This window comes from Phascolarctos cinereus, unplaced genomic scaffold (genome assembly GCF_003287225.1).
Source record: "Phascolarctos cinereus isolate Bilbo 61053 unplaced genomic scaffold, phaCin_HiC Scaffold_4;HRSCAF=312, whole genome shotgun sequence".
NCBI classification, from domain to species: Eukaryota; Metazoa; Chordata; class Mammalia; order Diprotodontia; family Phascolarctidae; genus Phascolarctos; species Phascolarctos cinereus.
The window spans coordinates 133,904,011-133,927,317 of NW_027555847.1; the positions used below are offsets into that span (position 1 = coordinate 133,904,011).

A 23,307-nucleotide genomic window follows, 5' to 3' on the forward strand; every position below is an offset into this window, starting at 1 on the left:
AGCCAGTTTTCTCAACCCCCCTCCTCTGCTTTGTGCCCCCTGGGGTCAGGGAGGGGAATGGGAGAGGTGTTCATTGGTCCAAAGTATTAAAGTAACTGAAGCTGTGATATTTCCAACTACTGTAGGAGGAAAATAAAAGGGAGATAGGAAAAAAAAATCAACCCTGAAAACCATTTTCTTACTGTACATAACAACCTCATTCTCCTGTATATGCGGAAGATATAACCTTATATTTGGTAAGTGTTTCTTGTGCTATTTTATCACGTGACCTGTTTATAAAAATATATATTAAAAAAAAGTTGCAAAAACACTTGTGTTTAGTGCATTTCTTGATCTTGATAACATGAGATGGAACTGGTGTTGAGGACTCAGCCCCTGAGAAGGGAACAACTCACTCTCCCCTTCCTCCTCCTTGTCCAAATGTTATAAGTCTAATAATTACTATTACTACTATTACTAACTCTTTTTACTCCTCATAATGTTCCTAGGATGTAGGGCAGCTATTATCATTATTTTACAAATGAGGAAACTGAGGTAAAGTGTTTTGTAAAATTATAATTACTCAATTATGTATATATAATGTGCATATATATATACATACATATATATTAATCATATAGCCTGGTTTCTGTTACTACCACTTGGTTGTTAGAATGAAAAGAGAAACAGATTATGGATTAGAAGACCTGGGGTCAAGTCTCATCTTCATTACTGACTCACTGTGTGATTTTGGACAGACTCACTTCCCTACTTTGAGCTTTGGTTTCCTTACATGTAAAATGAGGCACTTGGACCAGATGCTCTTCAAGGTTCCTCCCAGCTCTGACATTCTGCAAATTTGTATTGTGTTTCATTTTGGCACCATATTTCAGGGAGAACATCAACTAAGTGGAGTATTTCCAAATGAGAGTGACTGAAGTGGAGATATTAATGGAAACTACACCAGATGAGGACCGGTTGAAGGATCTGGGCATAGTAGGGGGCAAAGAGAACCTAGGGGCATTAATGATAGCTGTCTTCAAGTATTTGAAGGACTTTACTGTGGAAGAGGGATTACACTTGTTCTGTCTGACCACAGACACAATAGTTGTAAGTTACAGAGGTCACCAGGGAAAATTTCCTAGGAATTAGCTGTCCAAAAATGGAATTCGTTCTTTGAGATAAAAGCAAATCTCCCATCACTTCAAGGTCTTCAAGGGATGTGGTAGAGAGGATTCCTGTGCAGGTACAGCTTAAGTCACCCTTGAGGCCCCTTCTGACTTACCTAGTGTTCTACAATTCTATTTAAATAACTTACTCAAGGTAACATAGTGGTGTAACCAAGACTAGAATATAGGTTTCCTAACTCCTGGTGTATTGCTTTTCCCTCTATCACACCGCTCTGTGCTGGTTCCTGAGAGCCAGCTGTTAAATTTTCAGTGTGAGTGAGCATCTACACCTCAGAAATCAGCAAACTCTAAAAATCTGAACTTGATTTATTGTATTGTTGATTGTCTATACCAGGGATTGGCAAACTATAGCCTGAGGATCAAATCTGGCCCATTTCTTGTTTTGATATGGCCTTTGAACTTAGAATGGTTTTTAGATTTTTAAATACAACAAAACTTTATTCAAAAATGTAAAAGCCATTCTTTTAACTCAGGCAGTACAAAAACAAGCAGTAGACTGGATTTGGCCCAAAAGTAATGGGAAAAATGTTAAAAAGGCAGATTAAACTTAAAAGCATATCCCATTTATTTTTGCTTTTTGATGAGGCAATCAGGGTTAAGTGATTTGTCCAGGGTCACACAGCTAGTAAGTGCCAAGTGTTGCATTTGAACTCAGGTCCTCCTGACTCCAAGGGCAGAGCTCTATCCACTGCGCCACCTAGCTATTCCTGAAAGTATATCCCATTTTTAGAATCTGTTGCTAAACATATACCAGCATACCCCCAGTCACTCCCCCAATATTCACTGGCACTGGTTGGTTGGGTCCTCAGAGGGACAGCTATTACTCCTTCTAGAATTCTAGGAGTAATTCCGTAGGTGACTTTCCTTATAACATTAGCTCATGAGTCCCCACTAGTGTGATTTCCCCTAACAATAATCCAATATGCTCAGTTCTTTAGCAAAAGAATGTACTCAAATGGCATAGCAGGAATAGTGTTTCTCCCAAGACCCGGGTACACCCTCCCACAAACAGAGTTCATAGAGGTGGGGAGGACGGGCATGAATTGACAGTGGTAGTGAGGCCTATGCGGAGCAAACACGTGTAGTCAAGACAATTCACAATTCCAGAAGTACAGAGCCTCATCTTTTCTTCTTCCTAAAGGTTTTCATGGAGTTTGCTGTGAGAACTAACATCAGTGATGAATGAATTGTTCCACTGCTCAGCTAGGTTGGTTTCTTGCAGGGCGGTGTGTCGTCTGGACGGGCCAGCCAGTTTGCTCCACCAATGGGCCCTGAGCAGGCTCTGCAGGGAATGGTAGAAGGGTTTATCTGCCGGACTTCATTGGGCTCACTCTTTGATAGACAGCTGCAATATATGACCACCTTCAGCCATTGGCTCGGCTGAATGATACTCCAGTCAGTTCAGCTGGAGTGTCAAGATGCTTTTTTTTTTTTAGCTGGAGTTCTATTGTGCTCTTTCAGTTGGGGCAACCACCCTTAGCCTACAATTGGCAGAAGACTCCATTTTTACCACCTTGGAACCTCAGCTATGAGGTTGGTCACCTCCAGGCAGGAAGTGGGAAAGGGCATTCTAGCCTCTCCTGTTTGACCATCTTTCCTGATTCAAAGGCACTCAGTATGGTATTCCACCTTAGCTTACAACAGTCAATCCCAATTCAGTTACACTTCCCAGACTCCATTTGAAGCAGCTAAGGACAAAGATAAGAATGTAACATGTGCCCTAGCTGGACCATTAATTGCTTTTGCTGGTCTTTTCGTAGATAATTCAGCCATTTAAGCCTCTGGCCCTCCCTAAGGTATGTAATATTGATTTTTGCATCCAAAGGCCTTCTCCTTTACATTTCAGTGTTTCTGTTCCTTTGCCCCTTAGGATCTTCAGCTTTTGCTAAAGTATCTAGGGTCAGACTATCATTCCACCGTGTTGTCTCAAGAATTTACCATCTTCTGGGTGTGGTAGGTTTCTCATGTGGAATCCTTCACCCACACCGTGGAGGTAAGGGTTGATGCTACTCTCTCCATGATCCACAGCCCAAGAGACAGAGGGGAGTTTCCTTTGGGGGAAGGAGTTGTCCCAGAATTTCTCAAAGGATGACTAGAAATGGAGGATTGGGAAATAATTGGAATGGACAGAAGGTTCCCTACAGTAGAGTGAGTAGCTGCCCACAAAGTTCACAGAAGAGCTAAGGGAGAAGCAGACTCAGGACCAGGGAGAGAGAAAGAAATAAAATCACTGGACTAAGAATCAAGACCTAAGTCTAGTCCAAGACTGCTACCAACTAGTTATGGGATCTTGGTGAAGTCATTTTCTATGCCTTGGCTATGGTCTTCTCACTTGTAAAATGAGGAGATTGCACTAGATGATTTCAAAGATCCCTTCCAACTCTAAGTCTACAAGCATAGAGATAGAATTAAGCAGATAGACAGCTACAGACACAGAAAGAGGGAACAAACATAGACAGAGAGAGAGAGGCATAGGCAGAGAAGCATTAAGAAAAACTGAGGTAAAGTCAGAAGGTAATGGAGTGATCCAAAAGAAATACAGAGACAGGTCAGGAGGGAGAGAATGATGGAACGTAGAATGAGTGGAGGGAAAGATAGAGAGACCAGCACAAAGAAGAGGCAAGGGCAAGAATGGTGAGAGAGGAATGGGTGGAGAATGAGGAACAGGAAAGGCCAGGAGGAAATCAGCCTGGGAAAGAAAGGAACCCAGTCAGGGACCTTCACAAGAAAACTCTGCACCCTTCTCACACCCCAGGAGGAACACAAGGGCAGGAACTGGTCATGATGAAAGACAGAGTCCTAAAATCATAGAATCAGAAGGGACTTCAGAGGACATCTAGTCCAACTTTAAATGAACAAGTATTTCCTTGATAATATCTCTGGGAAGTGGTCATATAATTGTCATTGGAAGACCATCGCTCAAGGCAACTCATTCCATTTGGAGATAGCTTTGGTTGTTCAGAAAGTCTTTCTATAACTGAGCTAAAATCTGCTTCCCTGGGTATGGGGAAACAGGTACCATATGCATTGTTGATGGAGCACTGTATTGTGTGGAGTTGGACCTAATTGGTCCAGCCATTCTAGAAAGCAATTCGGAACTATCCGGAGTCTCAAAAATACTAAACTGTGCATACCTTTTGATTCACTGATACCATTACTAGGCCTATACCCCAAAGAGATCAGAGAAAGAGGAAAATGATCCACATGTACAAAAATACCTATAACGATACTCTGCCAAAGCAAAGAAACTGAAAACTAAGGGAGTATTCACCAAATGGGGATTAGTTGAACAAATTATGGTATATAAATACAATGGAACATTAATGTGTCATTGAGAAATGATGAAAGGGACAGTTTCAGAGAAACTCCAGAAGACTTTGTGGACTGTTACAAAAGGGAGAGAGCAGAACCAGAAGATCGGCATTATATAGTAATAACAGCAATATACAGACAAACAACTTTGAAAAACTTAAGAACTCTGTTCAGTGTAATAACCAACAATAATTCCAGAGCATTGATGATGAAGCCTGTGAATGAAGCCATCTTCATGAAACTGTGAGCTCCTTGAGATCAGGGACTTTCACCTTTCTTTGTATCCCCAGTATTTGGCATGGTAGGTGCTTAATAAATGTTTATTGATCGACATCCTGATAGAGATGTGACAGATTCAAGTTGCAAAATGAAACGTATATTTTGTAGCACAACTAATATGGGAATCTCTTTTTTGCTTGATAATATTTATTTGTAACAACTTTTTTTTTCTTTTTTCTTCATGGGGGTGGGGAGAGTGAGGAGGAAGAAAGGAGATATGGGTAGAATTCAAGTAGTATGGTATCCATTTCCTTCAACATCTTAGTCATTCTCCTGTGGTCACATTCTACCTTGCTGATGCCATCAATAAAAAAAAAAAGTGGTATCCAGAAATGGACAAATTACTAGAGATGTCATCTAACACAGCAACATGCTTTCTAGAATCATAGGATCTAGAACTGGAAGGGCCCTCATAACTCATCCAATTCCACCCCTTCATTTTACACATGAGGACACTGATGTCAAGAGATATAAAGTGACTTGCCCATGGTCAAACAGATAGTAAAGCTAGGGTTCCAATGCAAGCCTTCTAATTCCAAAGCTAGCACTCTTGCCACTGTAGAGTAACCCAAGACCCAAAGCCCATTGGTATGGGACTATCTCCTTATTGGTGGAGATCAGTGTTCTGGTCCTGTGTGAGGGGCAGGGCAGAGTTATGGCTCAAGGGAGAGAGGAGAAGTTTGTTCTCATCAAGCTTGAGAATCTCTTTAGGTAGCTTTGGGCTTCCAGCTTAGATAGACAAGACACACAAGATCAACCTCACATCAGCTTGCTGGCAGAAAAAAAACCAAACCTCTAGGAAGAAGCTGACATGAGAGGAACTGACAGTCTCTTTTATGTCTCTATCTCCAACTTGCTACACTAAAGGCTTGAGATCTAGGATACTCTTTCTTAGTTGAGCTGAGTTATCTCAATCTCACTGGGAGAGCTCCTTCACTCTGTATTATCCAGTATATGTATACTTTCTCTGACTTTTGTTTGGCTGTAGAATTGGATAAATGGATTTCTTTGCTAATTGCTATGTGTGTTCATTGTGAAAATGGTATATGATGGGAAAAGGGTCAAGCCTTGGATACAAAAGCTTGGGGTCCTGCGGCTCCCCCCAACTAAAGGAAAAGCAATCAGAATATAACCTGAACCTGAAAACCCTATCTTTAAACTAATAATATTTAAGGGAACAGATAGATAAAATTCTAGCCTGGTATACCCCTCTCTCTGAGGAGAGCAGAGTGGCCTCAACCTCCTGCCAGGAATTAAAATCTCCCTTGGAGAAGGTGTTTCTGTTACTAGGCTCACAGTCGGCTGCCGTGTCATGTCACACTGCTGACTCATGCCAAGCTTTCAGGGCACTAAGCTCCCCAGGTCCTTCCACAGTAATCTTTTTCTGCATTTCATCTTTTACTTGGGCGGCTGAGCTCCATCCTAGCATTTATAAAAAGGCCCACATGGCTCTCAGACCCCCACAAAGAGCCCTCTGAGGACACAGGATCATGTTAGACCCTGGAGGGATCTTGAGGTGGGGCTGGGAAGAGCCTGAGAACATACAGCATAGGCCGTCAGAGCCGGAAGTGGCCCCTAGAACAGAAAACACCGGATGTCAGAGCTGGAAAGGACTTAAAGGACCAGGCTTTTGTACAGAGGGGAAACTGAGGGCCAGGGAGTAGCAGGTTGATAATGGTTCAAGGCAAACCATTCAGACGGGCTCCAAAGATCCCTCTGGATGAGGCGGCCCCGGGGCGTGTGCCTGGGGTGTGCCTGGACTGGGGGCCCCTCCTCCCCGCCCTCCCCCCGCGGAATCCCCGCCTCCCGCCTCCCAGCACCGCCCGAGGCCGGAACGCAGGCCGGAACGGTTGTCTCCGGCCCGTGGTGGCGGTGACGACGGCGGCTCCTTGGCGAGGGACCACTTCCGGTGCCCGGTCGGTCGCCGGGTTACGTCATTTCCTCTGTGGCGCGGCCAACAGGCGGAGCCGGTTCGGTGAGTGAGGGGTTCGGGTCTGAGGGCTGGGGCGGGCTGGGGGTCAGTTCCGCTGCCCTCCCCTCCCCCTCTGTCCCTGGGCGCTTCCTATTCCCGTCTCCCCGCTTGGGGCATTTCTCACGGTCGGTGTCCCTGTCCACGGCTCGCTCTGGGTCTGGGTGCCTCCTGTCTCTGCCCCCCCACTTCTCCCCCTCGCAGCCCTCAGCCCGGGACCCTGTGCTCTCTGTCCCCGTCTCTTTCAGGGCTCTTCGTGCCGAGAGAAGAGCTGCCTCGCGAGTTGTTTCTCCCTTTGTGCCCCGGCTCCCCCACGACGAGGGTGTGAACGCCTGCCCCGGGCTCAGAAGCGGGGCAGGCCTCCTGCACCCGGGCCTCCCCTCCCCATGACTCCAGGGGGTTCCGGGCAGCCTGGGCCTAGGACGTGTCTCAGCCAGGCCGAGGGCTGATGTCCGTGGAAGCCGTTTGAAGCCGTCCATCCGCCGTCCCCGCAGGTTGTGCCTTGAGCTTTCGGTGAGGGGGAGCCTGTGAGGAACTGTAGGACCCATGGAGAAAATGGCCCGGGTCACCACAGCCCTGGGGGGCAACACCCTCACCGGGCGGACCATGTACTGCCACCTGGATGCCCCGGCCAATGCCATAAGTGTGTGTCGCGATGCCGCCCAGGTGGTGGTGGCTGGCCGAAACATCTTCAAGATCTATGCCATCGAGGAGGAGCAGTTTGTGGAGAAACTGAACCTGCGTGTGGGCCGCAAGCCTTCTCTTAACTTCAGTTGTGCGGACGTAGTGTGGCACCAGATGGACGAGAACCTGCTGGCCACGGCGGCCACCAATGGCGTGGTGGTGACCTGGAATTTGGGCAAGCCTTCCCGCAACAAGCAAGACCAGCTGTTCACTGAGCACAAGCGCACGGTCAACAAGGTGTGCTTCCACCCCACCGAGGCCTACATGCTCCTCAGTGGCTCTCAGGATGGCTACATGAAGTGCTTTGACCTCCGAAAGAAGGACTCGGTCAGCACTTTCTCGGGTGAGAGTGGTGTAGGGCTAGGCTGGCACAGCTCCAGCAGCTCCAAGCCCGGCTCACTCGGGGGCCTCTACACTCTCCCTTTTATCATCCTGGAAGCTCTCCCACTTGGGGTATGGGCAACATCTTTTCACATACCTCATTCCCCAATTCTGTACGTCCTCACTCATGTGATTAATCTTGGGCAAGTTCTAAAAACTTTTTTCCTCTGTAAGATAGGGCTCTTTTATTGCTGGCCGTTAAGATCAGGAATTCTATAATCAATCAACTAACTAATGATTTTTTTCTTCCTTTTTCTCTCTCCTGCAGTCATTTATCAAGCACTTAACTCAGTATAGTGGAATCTGCTAGGCACTGGGAGAAATACAAAAATGGATTCCTGCTTTCAGGAATTTTAGTATCTAAGTAGCAGGGAGATTAACATATACTCTGATACATGAGATTCAAATTAGAATGCAGTAAATGCAAGGACCCTCCCCCCAAATTCTACTCTAGTAGATTATAATAAAAACCTTACATTTGTACTTTTAATATTTACCACACCCTTTCCTCGAAGTCATTCCATGAGGTGGTGTAAGTATCGTGTTTGAAGTAGTGTTTGACAGATAACTGAGGCACAGAGAGTCAAATGACCTACCCAGGTTTACATAGCCAGTTAGTGTTTCACCAGCATGTGAAGCCTGGTGTCTGTACCCCTCAGTCCAGTGCCCTTTCACTTAGACCGGGTTGCCCTAGCAACTCTGGCTTTTTATAGGCTCTGTCAACACTTCTGGCAGGTCTTGCCAAGCTGGAAAGAGTACAAGTACAATTCCAACAATGGACTCTATTAACTAAAGTCCAGCTTAGTGCAGAAAAGGCCCATCACCAGGAGAGTTTGGTGTTTTACTGAAGCAACTTTTGAAGGACTGAAGAAGTATATGAATACTATGAGATAGAATAATCTCTTCTAAATGAATAGAACAAGAAAGACTTCTCATAGGTGATAGCATTTGAACTGCTTTTTGAAGGTCAGGATATGAACAGTTAAGAGGTAAGAAAGGGGTGAAGGAAGGCATGAGCGAAAGCCTGTAGGTTGAAGAGTTTACCTACTCTTGTTGACTAAATTCCATTTTGTCCGTTTAACTGAATCTTTTAAAACCTAGCCTCAGATCCTGACCACTTCAGCCCACACTCATCTCTCCATCCTGTGCTACATTCTATAGTACTCACTAAGCCCATGAGGCTTGTTAATGTAATTCTCTTTTTCATGTGTTATAAATCTTTTTTTTTTTTGGTGAGGTCATCAGGGTTAAGTGATTTGCCCAGCTGTGTCCACTGTGCCACTTAGCTTCCCCTCAGACTGTAATATTCTTGAGGGAACGGACTGTGACTATGATGTGTTTTTTCATATCCCACCCAAAAGGGAGGTGGTATAGAGTGCTAGATGTGGAATTAGGAAGACCTGTGTTCAAATCCTGCCTCTGACATTTTGTAGTTCTGTGTACGTGGGTAAGTCACTTAATCTCTCTGAGCCTCCCTTCCTTATCTATAAAACAGGGATAATAGTATTTTTACTACTTGTTCATTAGCTTGTTTAGAGGACCAAGCATCATAATGTATGTGGAGTACTTTGCAAACTTTAAAGTGCTAGTTAAATGTTGGTTGTTGTTAATAATAAAGCTTACATTTATATAGTACTTTTCTATTTATAAAGGGCTTTTGCACACACTTGCATTTGATCCTAACCTACCTGTTTAGGTGATATAGTTTTACTGACAGTAATAATAATAATAATAATAATAGCTCACATTTATATATGACTTTACAGGTTATAAAGTGCTTTTCTTGGGGCAGCTAGGTGGCTCAGTAGATAGGGCACCAGCCCTGAAGTCAGGAGGACCTGAGTTCAAATGTGACCTCAGACCAAACACTTGACACTTACTAGCTGTGTGACCCTAGGCAAGTCACTTAACCCCAACTGCCAAAAAAAAAAGTGCTTTTCTCACAACAATCTTATAATATGGTATTATCACCATTTTATAGATGAGATTCCTGAGGCCCAGAGAAGAACAGTGATTTGCTCGAGTTCCCTCTGCTGGTCAGTGGCAGATTTGAGACTTTAAGACTGAAGTCTCTCAGGTCAATTGAGGTAGCTTCATAACCACACTGTAAGAGACAAGAGAAAATATGATTTCTGTCCTTGGAAAGTGCACATTGAAATTAAAGGACCATACCCATTTGAATCTGTATATCCAAAACTAGGTACAGGTGGGTCCAGAATAAATAAAAGTAGCGTTACTCTGGAACCTCCTCTATGTGGCATTATTCTGGATATGTGTCCCTTAACTGTGATAATGCTGTGTAGTAAGGATCTTCATACTTCAATAACTGAACTCTGTGAAGGGCTAAGGGGAAACAACATGCTATTGAATTTTACTCCTCAGTGAAGAACTAGAGTAGGTGGTGTTGGAGGCAATGACTATGACAGATAGAACTTCCCTAAGAAAAGGAATATTTAAAATGTTTGTGTTGGGATAAGATTCTGAGAAGGTAGCATAGAAACCACCCTGTGACTCTCTTTAGGTGTCAGATGGTAAAGATTCTTGGGCCTGTTATGATAGCAGACATAATTAATTCTCCATTCCACCTAGAGAGGAGAGTTTGAATGCTCAACCAGTAGCTGAACATTTGGAGATTAGGCTGTTCTGTAGCTCCTTATCTGGCCTGACACCTACTTGTCACTCCTCCCTCTTCCCTCCCCCCTTCTTCTGTTGGGTGGGAATAAGAACCGTCCTCCTTTCCTCCTGTCTCTCAGCACTTGGAGATCATACGTGAGTCATGCTTTCAGTGCTTCTTCAAAAGAGATCTGTGTGGGGCAGCTAGGTGGCACAGTGGATACAGCACTGGCCCTGAAGTCAGGAGGACCTGAGTTCAAATGTGGCTTCAGACCAAACACTTGATACTTACTAGCTGTGTGACCCTGGGCAAGTCACTTAACCCCAATTGCCTAAAAGTTAAAAAAAGAGAGAGATCTGTGGATGTTTGAGGGTTATTGGAGTAACCATTAGTTAGCTCTGGGGTCATAATTTGAGTTTTTAGCTGAAGTCAAAGCAAGTCAGAGGTCTTGGGGGGTGGGGGGAAAAACTAGTGTCTAGGTGGGGCTGCCTCACCTCAGTGGAAGGAAGGGCCCTTTTTTAATATAACTTTATGTTTTAATTAACAAGCATTTATTTTCTCTCTGCTTCCCCCTCCTCCCAGGGGAAATCCTCATAACAAAAATGCTTAGATAAAACAAATTTCCACATTGGCTGTATCCAAAAATATTTGTCTCATTCTGCATCTTGAGTCCATCACCTATGGCAGGTGGGTAGAATGCTTCATCGTCATTCCTCTGGAATTGTGGTCGGTCATTGCGTTGAACAGATTCTCAAGTCCTCCAAAGTTCTTTGTCTTTACGATGTTGTTAGTGTATAAACTTTTCCTGGTTCTTCTCACTTCCCTCTGCATTACTTCATACAGTTCTTACCAGGTTTCTCTGAAACAATCCTTTTTATCATTTTTGTATGGCAAGATAGTATTCCATGATATTCATTTACTATAATTTGTTTAGCCATTCCCCAATTGATGGGTACCCCCTTAGTCTGTAGTTCCTTGCCATTGCAAGAAAGGTGCTATAAATATTTTTGTACTTACAGGTTCTTTTCCTCTTTGAACTCTGTGAGTTTTAATCTTACTAGTTGTGTCCCTGGATGAAAGAGTATGTGCAGTTTAGTGACTTTTTGGGCATAGTTCCAAATTGCTTTCCAGAATGCCTGGACTAATTGATAGTTCTACCAATAATGCATTAATGTTCCTGTTTTCGTGCAACCACTCCACATTTGTTATTTTCCATTTTCTGTTATCTTTTCCATCTGATAAGTGAGAGGTAGAATTTGAGTTACTTTATTTTGCATTTCTATGAATGATTTGGAGCATTTTTTTTATATGGCTGTTGATTGCTTGGATTTAGAAGGGGCCCTTTGGGAGAGTCTTTGGTTTATATAGGGCCTATGGTCTCCTTGCCCCAGACTTCATAGCATCTAATGGTGTAATGGAGGCTGGGGATGAAGCTGCTCTGGAAGGTCACCCCTGGGGCTTTGGTCTGTTCTAAGGCCGGTTACCCAGAGGGACTGCCAGATGTATCCAGCTTTTCTAGGAGCCCCTGCCTCAGCTTTGGGTACAACATCCCCATCTTCTCTGTGTCATCCAAATTTGCTCTATGGGACTAAAGAAGACTCAGGACAAATCTGACCCTAACCCTCCAGATCACACCGTCTACCCCATCTTCTGCCCCTGAGACTGAGTGAAAAACTGTACTCTCTGTGTTTTGGGTGTTGGGAAGTAAGGAAAGGAAGGACATGGGAAAGAAAAGCTAGCCCTGAATGGTAAGGTTGGGGAATTTCCTGAGCTGGTTTTACTAGTGCTGTCTCTTTCTCCCCTTCTTGCCTCCTGCCAGGTCAGTCAGAGAGTGTACGTGATGTCCAGTTCAGTATCCGTGACTACTTTACCTTTGCTGCCACCTTTGAGAATGGCAATGTGCAGCTCTGGGACATTCGGAGGCCAGATCGATACGAAAGGATGTTCACTGCTCACAATGGCCCTGTCTTCTGCTGTGACTGGCACCCTGAAGATAGGTATGCGGTAAAGGGCAGACAGGAGTGTCCTGGGGGTCTCTCAGGGCAGAGCGCAGAACAACCAAACCCTTTAAAGAATAAGATCACAGTATCGAATGGTGGAGGGGACTTGGGAGATTATATAGTCCAACCCTTTTATTTTGCAAAAGAGGAAACCCACAGGAGAGGTGGAGGGATTTGTCCAATGTGACACTTTATGTGGTGTGGTGGGGTTAGAATTTGGGACCCTTGTTTCTAAAGCCAGCATTTTCCCCACTACATCGTGCAGCCCCTCATTTGTAGAGTGCTTTATAAAAGCACTTTCACTTCCTTTCTCTCATTTGATCTGGCACAAATGCTGCAGCTATTATATTATCTGTTATATAATATTATATATTAATAGCTATAGGGTTTTCATCCCTATTTTATTAGTGGAGGTATTAAGAAAAATTTATTGCATGAAGTTGAAGCCTTTTAAGTCATGGCACTGGTAGTAGACAATAGTTCCTGACCTCTGGTTTGATGTTATTTCTTTCTTTTTTTTTTTTTTAATTAAACTCTTTTTTTTTTTGCTCTTTTTTGGTGAGGCAATCGGAGTTAAGTGACTTGCCTAGGATCACACAGCTAGTAAGTGTCAAGTGTCTGAGGCCAGATTTGAAGTCAGGTCCTCCTGACTCTAAAATCAGAGCTCTATCCACTCTACCACCTCGCTGCCTCTTGATGTTATTTCTACTATGCCATAGTGGCCCTTCAGATACCAGTTTGCAGCCCTTGTTGAGAGGTGAGATCTGGAAAGAGAATGAACCAGACCTTCACCACTGTATGGACATGGTGGGTGTTGAAAGAGTGCTGGAAAATCCTCAGTCTGGGGCAGCGAGGTGGTGCAGTGGATAGCACTGGCCCCAGTGCTGGGGTCAGGAGTATCTGAGTTCAAATCTGGCCTCAGACACATAACACTCACTAGGTGTGTGACTCTGGGCAAGTCACTTAACCCCAAATGCCTCACCTAAAAAAAAAAAACACGAAAATCCTCAGTTTGGAACAAGATTGTCATTAAAGTGCCCCTGGTGTATCTGCCTTCCTGCCCTTCCGCCTACCCATCCCATCTTTAGAGGTGGCAGCAGGGCTCCCAGGACTGGCACAGATAGCCACCTGACCTGAGCCCCAGCTTCACTCTTTGACCTCAGCTTCATCAGGAACAGGAAAGAGGAGGATAGCTGTATGAGAACCTTGTTTGGGGAGGGAGAGCCAAGATAGAGTGAAAAGAACATAAATATGTGGATATTCTCGGAGGGTTAGAGAAGACCTCCATTTCCACACCTCCTTTATTTCACAGGGGCTGGTTGGCCACAGGGGGACGTGACAAGATGGTAAAAGTGTGGGACATGAATACAAACCGGGCCAAAGAAATCTACTGTGTCCAGAGCATTGCCTCAGTGGCTCGTGTCAAGTGGAGGCCAGAATGCAAACACCACCTGGCTACGTGCTCAATGATGGTGGACCACAATATCTACGTGTGGGATGTGCGTCGGCCCTATATTCCCTCTGCCATGTTCGAAGAGCATCGAGATGTCACGACTGGCATTGTGTGGCGCCACCTTCATGACCCCTACTTCCTGTTGTCAGGCTCCAAGGACAGTACCCTCTATCAGCACATTTTCAAAGATGCAAGCCAGCCCATCGAGCGGGCCAACCCCGAAGGGCTGTGCTATGGACTCTTTGGGGACCTGGCATTTGCAGCCAAGGAGAGCTTGGTGACGGCTGACTCAAATCGCAAGCCCTACCCAGGTGACCGGCGCCACCCCATCTTCTTCAAGCGCAAGCTGGACCCCACAGAGCAGTTTGAATCGGTGTCATCCAGTGCCCTAAGTGTCTTTGAGACAGAGCCAGACAGCAGCAGCATGGGCTGGTTTGTGGACACAGCTCGGCAGTATGCTCTGGCTGGCAGGTCTTTGGCCGAACTCTGTGATCACAATGCCAAGGTTGCCAAGGAGCTGAGCCGAAACCAGGTGAGTTCCAAGGCTGGTGGGAGCGATTGGCCCCAGGCCCCTTGAGTGGGGGGCCAAGGGACACCTACCCTTAGAAAAGAATGGGGCAAAGGACCTGTGCATGTGGTCAGCCTTCATTCAGTGTACTGGGGCGTTATTGGGCGGTGGGAGAACCTTAAGTAGTGTTGGGCACAACTTCTAATAATCACCAGGTATTCATTTAGTGTTTACTGTGGGCCAGGCAATTTGCTAAACTCTGGGGACACAAAGCAAGGCAAAACGTGCCCTCATAGAGCTTATAGTCTAATGGGGTGAACAACATGTATAGAAATAGGTAAATACAGAATAGATGGAAGGTTTCCAGCCCTGGGGGGCACCAGGAAAGGCCTCCTGCAGAAAGTGGCCCTGAAGCTGAGTCTGGAAGTCTGGGATTCTAAGAGGTGGTGGTGAGGAAGGACAGCATTCCAGGCCTGAGAGACAGCCAGTGCAAAGTCCCTGAGATGGAAGGCAGAGGTCATGTGTGAAGAGCAGGAAGGAGGCCAGTGTGGCTAAATCAGAGAGCACGTAGAGGGTCGTGAAGTAGAACAAGACTGGGAAAGTAGAAAGGGGCCCAGTGTATGAAAAACTTTAAATGCTAAACAAGAGACTTTAAATATGGCCCTGGGGACAATACAAAGCCATTGGAGTTTATTTAATAGGAGGGTGACATGGGCAGACTTAGGTTTTCGAAAAACACTGGCAGCTTTGTGGAGGATGGGTTGGAATGAGGAGAAATGAGGCAAGGAGGCTATTTTAATAGTCCAGGTGAGAGGAGATGGGGGCCTGACGTAGGGTGGTGGCAATGAGAGTAGAGAAAAGGGAACATGAACATGATATGGAGAAGGCAATGTTACAAGGAAATAAAGAAACCAAGGAGTTACATCCAGACAAATTATTTATTTAGCAAGGCATTCATTTAGCAAGGTTCTTGGTAGCCAAGGATTCACAACCTTGGTTTCTACAAAGCTAATATACAATTTGGAGGGAGTAAAAAACAGGAAAAAGAGGATTGTAGGGATTGAGACACCTGGTTTCTTATTGGTGGAGGAAATTGGGAGATATTGAGGTGAGAGGGAGAGGGATAGTTTTGTGACTTTCCTTAAATCGGGTGACATTTGGGAGGGGGAGTAATGGTGTGTCTTATCCAAAATCAGGTGACTTACAAGCAGCTGAAACTTAGCTTCACAAAATGTCGGATAAAGGCAAAATGGAGTCACTAACGTTATTTTTAATGTCACTGTAGAAATGATAACATTTAAGAACTGAATGAATATGTGAGGTGAGTGAGAGTGATAAGGCAAAGATGACCTTGAGGTTGCAGACCTGGATGATGGAGGTTGGTGGTGCCCTCTACAGTAACAGAGAAGTTGAGAGGAGGGTTTGGAGGGCAAAGATGGTAAGTTCTGTTTTGTGCAGTGAAGTTTGAGATGCTTGTGGGACACTCATTTCAAAATCCTGAGTAAAGTCAGTTGGGACTAGAGCTCAGGAAAGATTAGGGCTAGATATGTTTATCAGTGCGGTAACATTTACACCCTTGGGAGCTGATGAGATTTCTAAGTGAGGTAGTGTAGAGAGAAAAGAGAGGAGGACCCAGGACAGAGCCCTGGGGCCACCCACAGTTAATGGGCATGGCACGGATGAAGATTCAGCAAAGGAGACTGAGGAGCAGTGGTCATACATGGAGAAGGAGTAGTGTCATGAGCATGCTTAGAGGGAAGAGCATCCAGGAGAAGTAGGTGATCAGCAGTATTGTTCTAATTTCCAAATGAGGCAGTTCATCTTTGGGACACAAAGCAGGGAGGTATAGGCAAATGAGACTTTTCAGCTGTTTCTTAAATACCTATAATGTGCAGTGTCCTCCCCTGATGTCCTCTGATGCCCTCAAGGCATGGAGATGTCCTGGCATCTCTAAGGTGATGCTTGGAAAGTGAAAACTCTGGCAGGTCTCATCAAGGTAGATGGTCTTTGCACATTCCCCTGGTCCCCATGGGACTAACCATGGTAACAGAGGTTCACCCCTCCTTCCCATCCCCATCCTCCTTCCCCCAGCTTGGCTTGAAGGATAATGAATGTGTTAATCACAGAAATGCTCAAAGACTTCTGTCAATGAAGGAAGTACCCACATGGAAGAAATCACAGCTTCTTGAAGTGGATGAGTATGAAATTCCCTGAGATAAAGTAAATAAGAAATAGTCCCTGCCGTCCTGGACTTACTATCTAATAAGTCTAGGGCTATTTTTGAGCCCTTATTCAGCACAGGACTCATGGCCCAGCTCGCCTCCAGGAAGCACCCCCTGATCACTTCAGCCCTCAATGACCATGCTCCTTTCCAAACTCCTCCAAACCTTACTATCTCAAACATAGAATCATTCCTACTTAATCACTTTCTGTCCTCTGGTGTTCAGTAGTGGGTGAGTTTTCCTCTCTTACTAGACTGTAAGTACTTCAAGGGTGAGGCTTCAGTTCAGTTTGCTACCTGCTTACTTACCACTTAGGGATAAGATACAGTGTTAGGCAAAAAAGAAAAAGTGCTATGACATAAACATTCACTGACAACTCTAATATAAAACCACAAGTATGCAAGAGAGGGAAAAACAAAGTGATGTGTGAAGTTGGAGCATTTCAGTTTGGGGGGGATTGGGGAGAAGTCATAAAAGAAATGGCAGTCGAGCTGGGGGTTCATGTATGATTTGTCTTCTCCACAGCACAGAGCCAAGCACACAGTAGGGAGTGGATTAAGTGAGTCTGTGGTGTGGCATAGACACCTTGTTCTGGAGGTAGCAGCTCACAGGCACAGAGTTGAGAGGGATAGTTAACACACTGGATGCCAGAGTCGAGATCCAGCAAGATCTTGATAGGTTAGAACATTGGGCTGTGTCGAGTAAAATTCAATTTAATGGTCAGATTGCATGCCATCTCAGGAGGGGTAGAAAATTTAAAACCTCAAAGCTTATGGAAGTGAATATTGAAAACTAAAAATAAATTAATTAGTAAAAAGACATGGTTGGGAGCTCCAAAAAAAATTAAATGGGAATAAATGTAAAATCTTAACACATATTTAAAAAATCAGTTTTCCAAGTATAACAGGTGGTGTGGATAGCAGTTTTATTTGAAAAAGATCTGGGGAGTTTAATGGACCACAAGCTCAATATGAGCCAACAGTGTGATAGGACTGCCAAAAACCCCATCTTGATCTTGGGCTGCATTAAGATAATCCCAGCTTCCAGAATAAGAAGGTGACAATCCCACTGTCCTCTGTGCTTGTCTGGCCACATCTGGAGTATCGTGTTCAGTTTGGGGCACTGTGTTTTAGGAAGGACATTGATAATCTAGAAAGTGTTCAGGGGTGGCAACAGGATTATGAAGGGCCTGGAGTCCATGCAACATAGGGATTAGCTGAAGCAAATGGGGATGGTTAGCTTGGAGAATTAATGACACAGCAGAGACATGATTGATCTTCAAATTATCTATATCTATTTGGAGGGCTGTCCTATGGAAAAGGGAAGAAACTTGTTCTGTTTTACTCCTGGGTGAAAATTGCAAAGAGGCAAATTTAGACTGGATGTCAAGAAGGACATCCCAAAAATCAGAAGTGTCTAAAAGTCGGATGTCCTGCTGTGGAAGCAGAGGCCAGAGGACCACTTGTGGAGCGCGTGCGAATGAGGATTGGCTTTTTGACTATGGGTTGGACCAGATGGCTACTAGGGCCCCCTTCAACTCTAAACTTGTGTCATTTTGTGATTCCCCAAATCAGCCTATATTCACAGTATCTTTGGAGAGATCTCCTTGCCTTTTTCAAGTCTGGGGCAGGTTCATAGGGCAGCTTCTTGGGACTGGGTAGATTAGGAGGGTGCACATCAGCTTCCTTTGCCATTCAAGGCCCTCCACAGTATCCAACTTAATCTTCACATTTCATTCTGTGCTAGTGTTTGTGTAACCAGACTGGACTTTTCATGGGCTGCCGTTCTTGCCCTTCTGTGCTCTCCTGCACCCTCTCATGCCTGTAAGGGATATCTTTCTCTTTTGACACGTCTCTCTCACCATCCCTTCAGGGCCACCTCTGGTGCAGCTTTGCCCGTGAAACTTTCATTACTCTCTCTTCCTTCCCTGAAGATATATGTAATCTTTCTGGCTGTCTTTACACTCATTACAGTCTGCCTCATGTCATCGTTTTTACAAATTTTTTTATATATTTTATTTTTCTATCACCTAAATTTCTCCTTGTATCCATTTCCCTCTCTGCTTCCAGAGAACCATTCCATGTAAGAATTTTTTTTAACAGAAAAAGAGGAAGAGAAAATCAGCAAAACATCAAAAAACAATATATCAAAAATCTGAAAATATTATCATAGTTATTTCTGCCCATTGTAACCTGCCACCACTACTTTCACCCAGTTAGACTATCTGTTCCTTGATGGGAATGGGAACAGGTGTTTTTCACCTCTGTATCCTTGACATTCATAGTGTCTTAAATATAAATGCTTGCTGAGTTGATAACTTTGTACAGTAACTGCATTCCCCAGCTAGGGGCTTGAGGGACCTTGACTGAGATTCACATGTGTGCCTGGAACGTTTCCCTTTTATCAGAGGCAGAGACGGCTGTGAGGTGAACGTCAGGCTTTTCCTTCTATTTAATTCAACAGAGTCTAGCCCGCGGCATCTCTAGAAGAGCTGCTGGAGATCTGGGCCCATCATTGACATGTGGGGAACCTACTTCCTGGGGAAGGGAAGAGATGTACTTAGTGCCCCCTCCCCACTCTTCAGCACATGATCAGGGGCTGTTGCTTACTCTCTCTTTGGGGTAGGTTGCTCAAACATGGACCATGCTGAGGATTATTTACTGCAGTCCTGGCACCATGCCCTCTGCCAACTTGAACCACAGCATTGGGAAGGGCAGCGCCAGCCTTCCACTTATGAATAGGTAATCGAGGGGCAGAGAAGAAGGGGTACTGAGGAGGGACTTGGTGGTGGCAGCACCTTCCACCTGATTGACTCATTTCCCTTCTGGGCTTCACCTCTTTCCCCTCTTGCCCCCATTCCAAAAAGCTTCAACTTGAAGGACATGGCCTCTGGAATGGGGAGTGAGGCCCGACTGGATTGGAGCAAGGGGGAAAACCGAAGCGAGAACATTCTTCTGGACTCCTCTACCACCCTCATCACCAATGATGGTAAGGGGGTGACAGGAGCCTGCTGCCACTTGCTCCTCGTAGGCCTCCTGGTAGTTGCTTGTCCCTTGCCTGGAAGAGATAGGCTCCAAGCACTATGTGACGATCCGTGAGTGAATGAGCGGGGGGGAACATGGCCATACTCGGTTCTTGTAGAAGTCTGACTTCCTCTCCTCCCTTCCCAGAGAATGAGGAGACAGAAGGCAGTGACGTCCCTGCTGACTACCTCTTGGGCGATGTGGAGGGAGATGAAGATGAGCTGTACCTGATGGATCATGAGAATGCCCACAGTAAGCGGCAGCAAGGCCTGGGCAGGGCATTGCCCAGTGGGGCCTGTCGGTGTGGGAAGTGTTAATACCCCCCAACCTAATGGTGTGTCTACCCTTCCCCCCCCCAGCGGAGGAGCCAGAGTACGTGCTGCCACAGGAAGCCTTCCCTCTCCGTCATGAGATCGTGGACAATCCCTCTGGTCCTGACCACCTGCAAGACAAGGCCGACTCACCCCACGTGAGTGGCAATGAGGCAGAGACAGTATCCCTGACCCCTGTGGAGTCCTTCTCGCTTATTTCTATTTCCCACACGCTGTATGAGAGCCGTCTGCCTCCTGACTTCTTCAGTGCGCTGGTGCGGGACATGCTACGTTTCTATGCTGAGCAGGGTGACGTACAGATGGCCGTGTCTGTGCTGATCGTGTTGGGTGAACGCATCCGAAAGGAGATTGACGAGCAAACTCAGGTGCCCATCTGACCGTGTGTTCTAGAGGGGTGGTGTAGCAGAGCAGAATCAGAGCTACCACTTTGGGTTCCCTGTGTGACTGTGAGCTGGTTACTCTTTATGAACTGCATTTTCTTTAATTTTGGATTGCAAAGGGAAAGTGTTTTATAAACCTCAAAACACTGTATATATAATGTGAGTTGTTAGAAGCCACAAATAGTTTCTGCCTTCTCAGAAGCAAGTTCATTTCCACAATTATGCCCTCCTGCCCTTCCCACTCTGGTCAGTAACTGTAAACCTTTCAAACTTTGACAGGACAGGAGAAGGGCAGAACAGAGAGACCAGAAATTAGGTTGGATAGTTAAGAGATTGAGTAGGAGTTAAGCTGTAGTAGCCAAATTACATAGTCATCATGTGTGGTCAGTAAGTAGGAGGAAGAAACAGGTTAGGGGTCTGGGTCAGTGCAAACCTATAGGATAGCCATAAATTTTTTAGGGTGTAGGGTGGTCTTCAGACAGATTTCCAAGGCTTCTATTTAGAGTAAACCCAGTCTTAATACTCAGTAATGGAATTATTACATGCATAACAATCCCAGACATTATTGTAATGGGATAATTCTGGGTGCATTACTACATATGTCCAGTACCTTGCAGTTTACAAAGCAGCTTCTCATCCATTCTTTCATCTGATCCTTACAACATCCCTATGAGATTGGTAGAGCTTATAATCTCCATTTGGTAGATAGGGAAAACGAAGGCCCAGAAAAGCAATGTCTTGCTCAAATGGAGTTACTGACAAATCAGCTTGGGGTTCCTAACCCGACTTTTTATACTTAACCACTTAGTTGCCAGGGGGATGGGAGTCCAAGGAATCTGCCACTTGTCGCTCTTTATCATGGGAGAGGTTGTGTTCTCTACTGTCCTTGACACGTCTACCATGTGTCACCCCTTGTGCTCTCTGGCCCTTTAGGGAACAGGAGATTAAAGGCCACCGTGTAGTACTATGGGAAAGCAGACCAGCCCAAAGCTGTCCTCTGCCTTACCCTGATCTCTCCTCTCTCCCAGGAACACTGGTACACTTCCTATATTGACCTGCTACAGCGATTCAGGCTCTGGAACATATCTAACCAAGTGATCAAGCTGAGTACCTGTCGAGCCATCACCTGTCTGAACCAGGCATCCACTACCCTGCATGTCAACTGCAGCAACTGTAAGAGGCCCATGAGCAACAAGGGCTGGATCTGTGACAGGTCAGAGGCTGGGCCGAGAGGAGGTGGGGCTTGCTAAGGGCTAAGGGTGAGCCCCATCCCAGGGCCTTGACCTTGTGCTGAAGAGAATGTTGGGAATCACAGAGCCTGAGTGTCAGGCTCTGGAGTAATGGCCTCCTGGGACCCTTGGTGATCACTTACCTCCCTTTCTCTCTTGTTCTGCTGGCCACAGATGCCGCCAGTGTGCCAGTACTTGTGCTGTGTGCCACCATGTCGTGAAGGGTCTGTTTGTGTGGTGCCAGGGCTGCAGCCATGGTGGTCATCTACAACACATCCTCAAGTGGCTGGAGAGCAGCACACACTGTCCAGCAGGCTGCGGCCACCTCTGTGAGTACACCTGAGCTGCCCCTGAGGAACTGCTATGGGCACCAACTGTCTGCAGGGCCTCTACAGAAACAGCAGAGGACTGCCAAGCCATGCCATGAGATGCTTCTGCCTCTGGCCCTCTTCTGAAGAAAAAAAGCAAAGATGAATTCATGTCATCTGTTCCTTGGACAGAGTCAGGAGACCTCCATTTGAGACTGAACTCTGCCAGCAAGTCATGGCTTCTCTCCAGTCTCAGTTTCCCCATCTGTAAAAATAGAGATTTGTAAAAATTGCAGAGCTGTTGGGAGAAAAGCACTTTATAAAATATAAGTTGTTGTTACTATAGCTAAAGGAATTGGTTTTTATTGGGGCTGTGAGAGGCTGGAAACAGTACTCGAATCTTCTTTCCTCCTTCCAGGAAAGTCCCCTTTAAGAAGGCTTGCGCAGCTAGGTGGCACAGTGGATAGAGCACCTGCCCTGGATTCAGGAGGACCTGAGTTCAAAGCCAGCCTCAGAGACATAACACTCACTAGCTGTGTGACCCTGGGCAAGCCACTTAACCCCATTGCCTAACCCCCCCTCCAAAAAAAAAAAAGGTTGCGCTATCAGTAGCTGGAAGCTACCTCTGACAGTCCCCAGAAGAGACTCCAAAGCAGGACAGACTAGAATGGAACTCAGTTCAGTTCAACATTAAATACCTTTAAATTCTAGGCTGTGTGCTAAGTGGTGGTGGGGAATAGGACAAAAAACAACCATGACTTGCCTTCAAGTCGGCCATGCCTTCCTGGGGGCACAGATAAGTAAATACAAAATAATTTCAGGAGGGAGAGTGCACCTAACAATTGGGAGTCAGGAAAGGCCTTCTGTGAGCTACCTTCTCTGAAGCAATGATGAGGATGTGGTGCATTACCAACATCTGCAACTTAACTGGGCGAGTGCTCAGAGATATGGGGAACAGCTAGCAAGCCCCCTGGTTTGGAGTCATGTGAAATGATCGGAAAGGTAGGTGGGAGCCATACATGGAGGGCTTTTAAAAAACCAAAACGAAGATTATGTAGTTTATCCTAGAGGTGATAGAGGCGTCCACATAGGCCAGTTTGTGTTTTAGGGATATTAGTTTGGCAGCTGTCTGGAGAGTGGACCGAAAGAGGAAGGCCTTGGAGCAGAGAAATAGGTTGGAATGACCTACAAAGGGACACAAATGACAATGGGGGAGGGGTCGGGGAGACCTGGACGCGTTTTGGGGCAGTGCTGAAAGGGCTGGAAGAGACTGCAGTCGAGCATCAAGAGCCACAAGGGGAGGGGTTTGTTTTGACAAACCGAAGAGCCATCTCTCCAGCTAGCAAAGGAGAGCCTGGCGGGTGTTGAATTTGGCGGTGGGGTCAAAGGAGAAGAGCGCGTACGCAGCAATTAGTCCGCACTTTATTTGCCAGTAAAGTAGAAA

General features: G+C 45.6%; 1 protein-coding gene across 1 annotated transcript; it reads left to right on the top strand.

The window, feature by feature from the left end:
- The first annotated feature begins 6,647 nt into the window (after positions 1–6,647).
- WDR24 (WD repeat domain 24) lies at positions 6,648–22,208 on the top strand. Its single transcript, XM_021006792.2, has 10 exons — positions 6,648–6,735; positions 6,978–7,756; positions 12,228–12,405; positions 13,721–14,393; positions 19,217–19,332; positions 19,458–19,579; positions 19,762–19,866; positions 19,974–20,311; positions 21,355–21,539; positions 21,730–22,208. Exons 2-10 carry the CDS (start codon positions 7,276–7,278, stop codon positions 21,896–21,898), a joined length of 2,367 nt encoding a protein of 788 aa, XP_020862451.1. The 5' UTR covers positions 6,648–6,735; positions 6,978–7,275; the 3' UTR covers positions 21,899–22,208.
- Positions 22,209–23,307: the final 1,099 nt, after the last annotated feature.

Excerpts from the sequence above, each read along its gene's own strand:
- WDR24 (XM_021006792.2), top strand. The coding sequence starts at position 7,276 with ATGGAGAAAATGGCCCGGGTCACCACAGCCCTGGGGGGCAACACCCTC. Across the intron at positions 12,406-13,720 it reads GACTGGCACCCTGAAGATAG|GGGCTGGTTGGCCACAGGGG; the intron begins GTATGCGGTAAA and ends TTTATTTCACAG. Across the intron at positions 19,867-19,973 it reads GGATCATGAGAATGCCCACA|CGGAGGAGCCAGAGTACGTG; the intron begins GTAAGCGGCAGC and ends TCCCCCCCCCAG.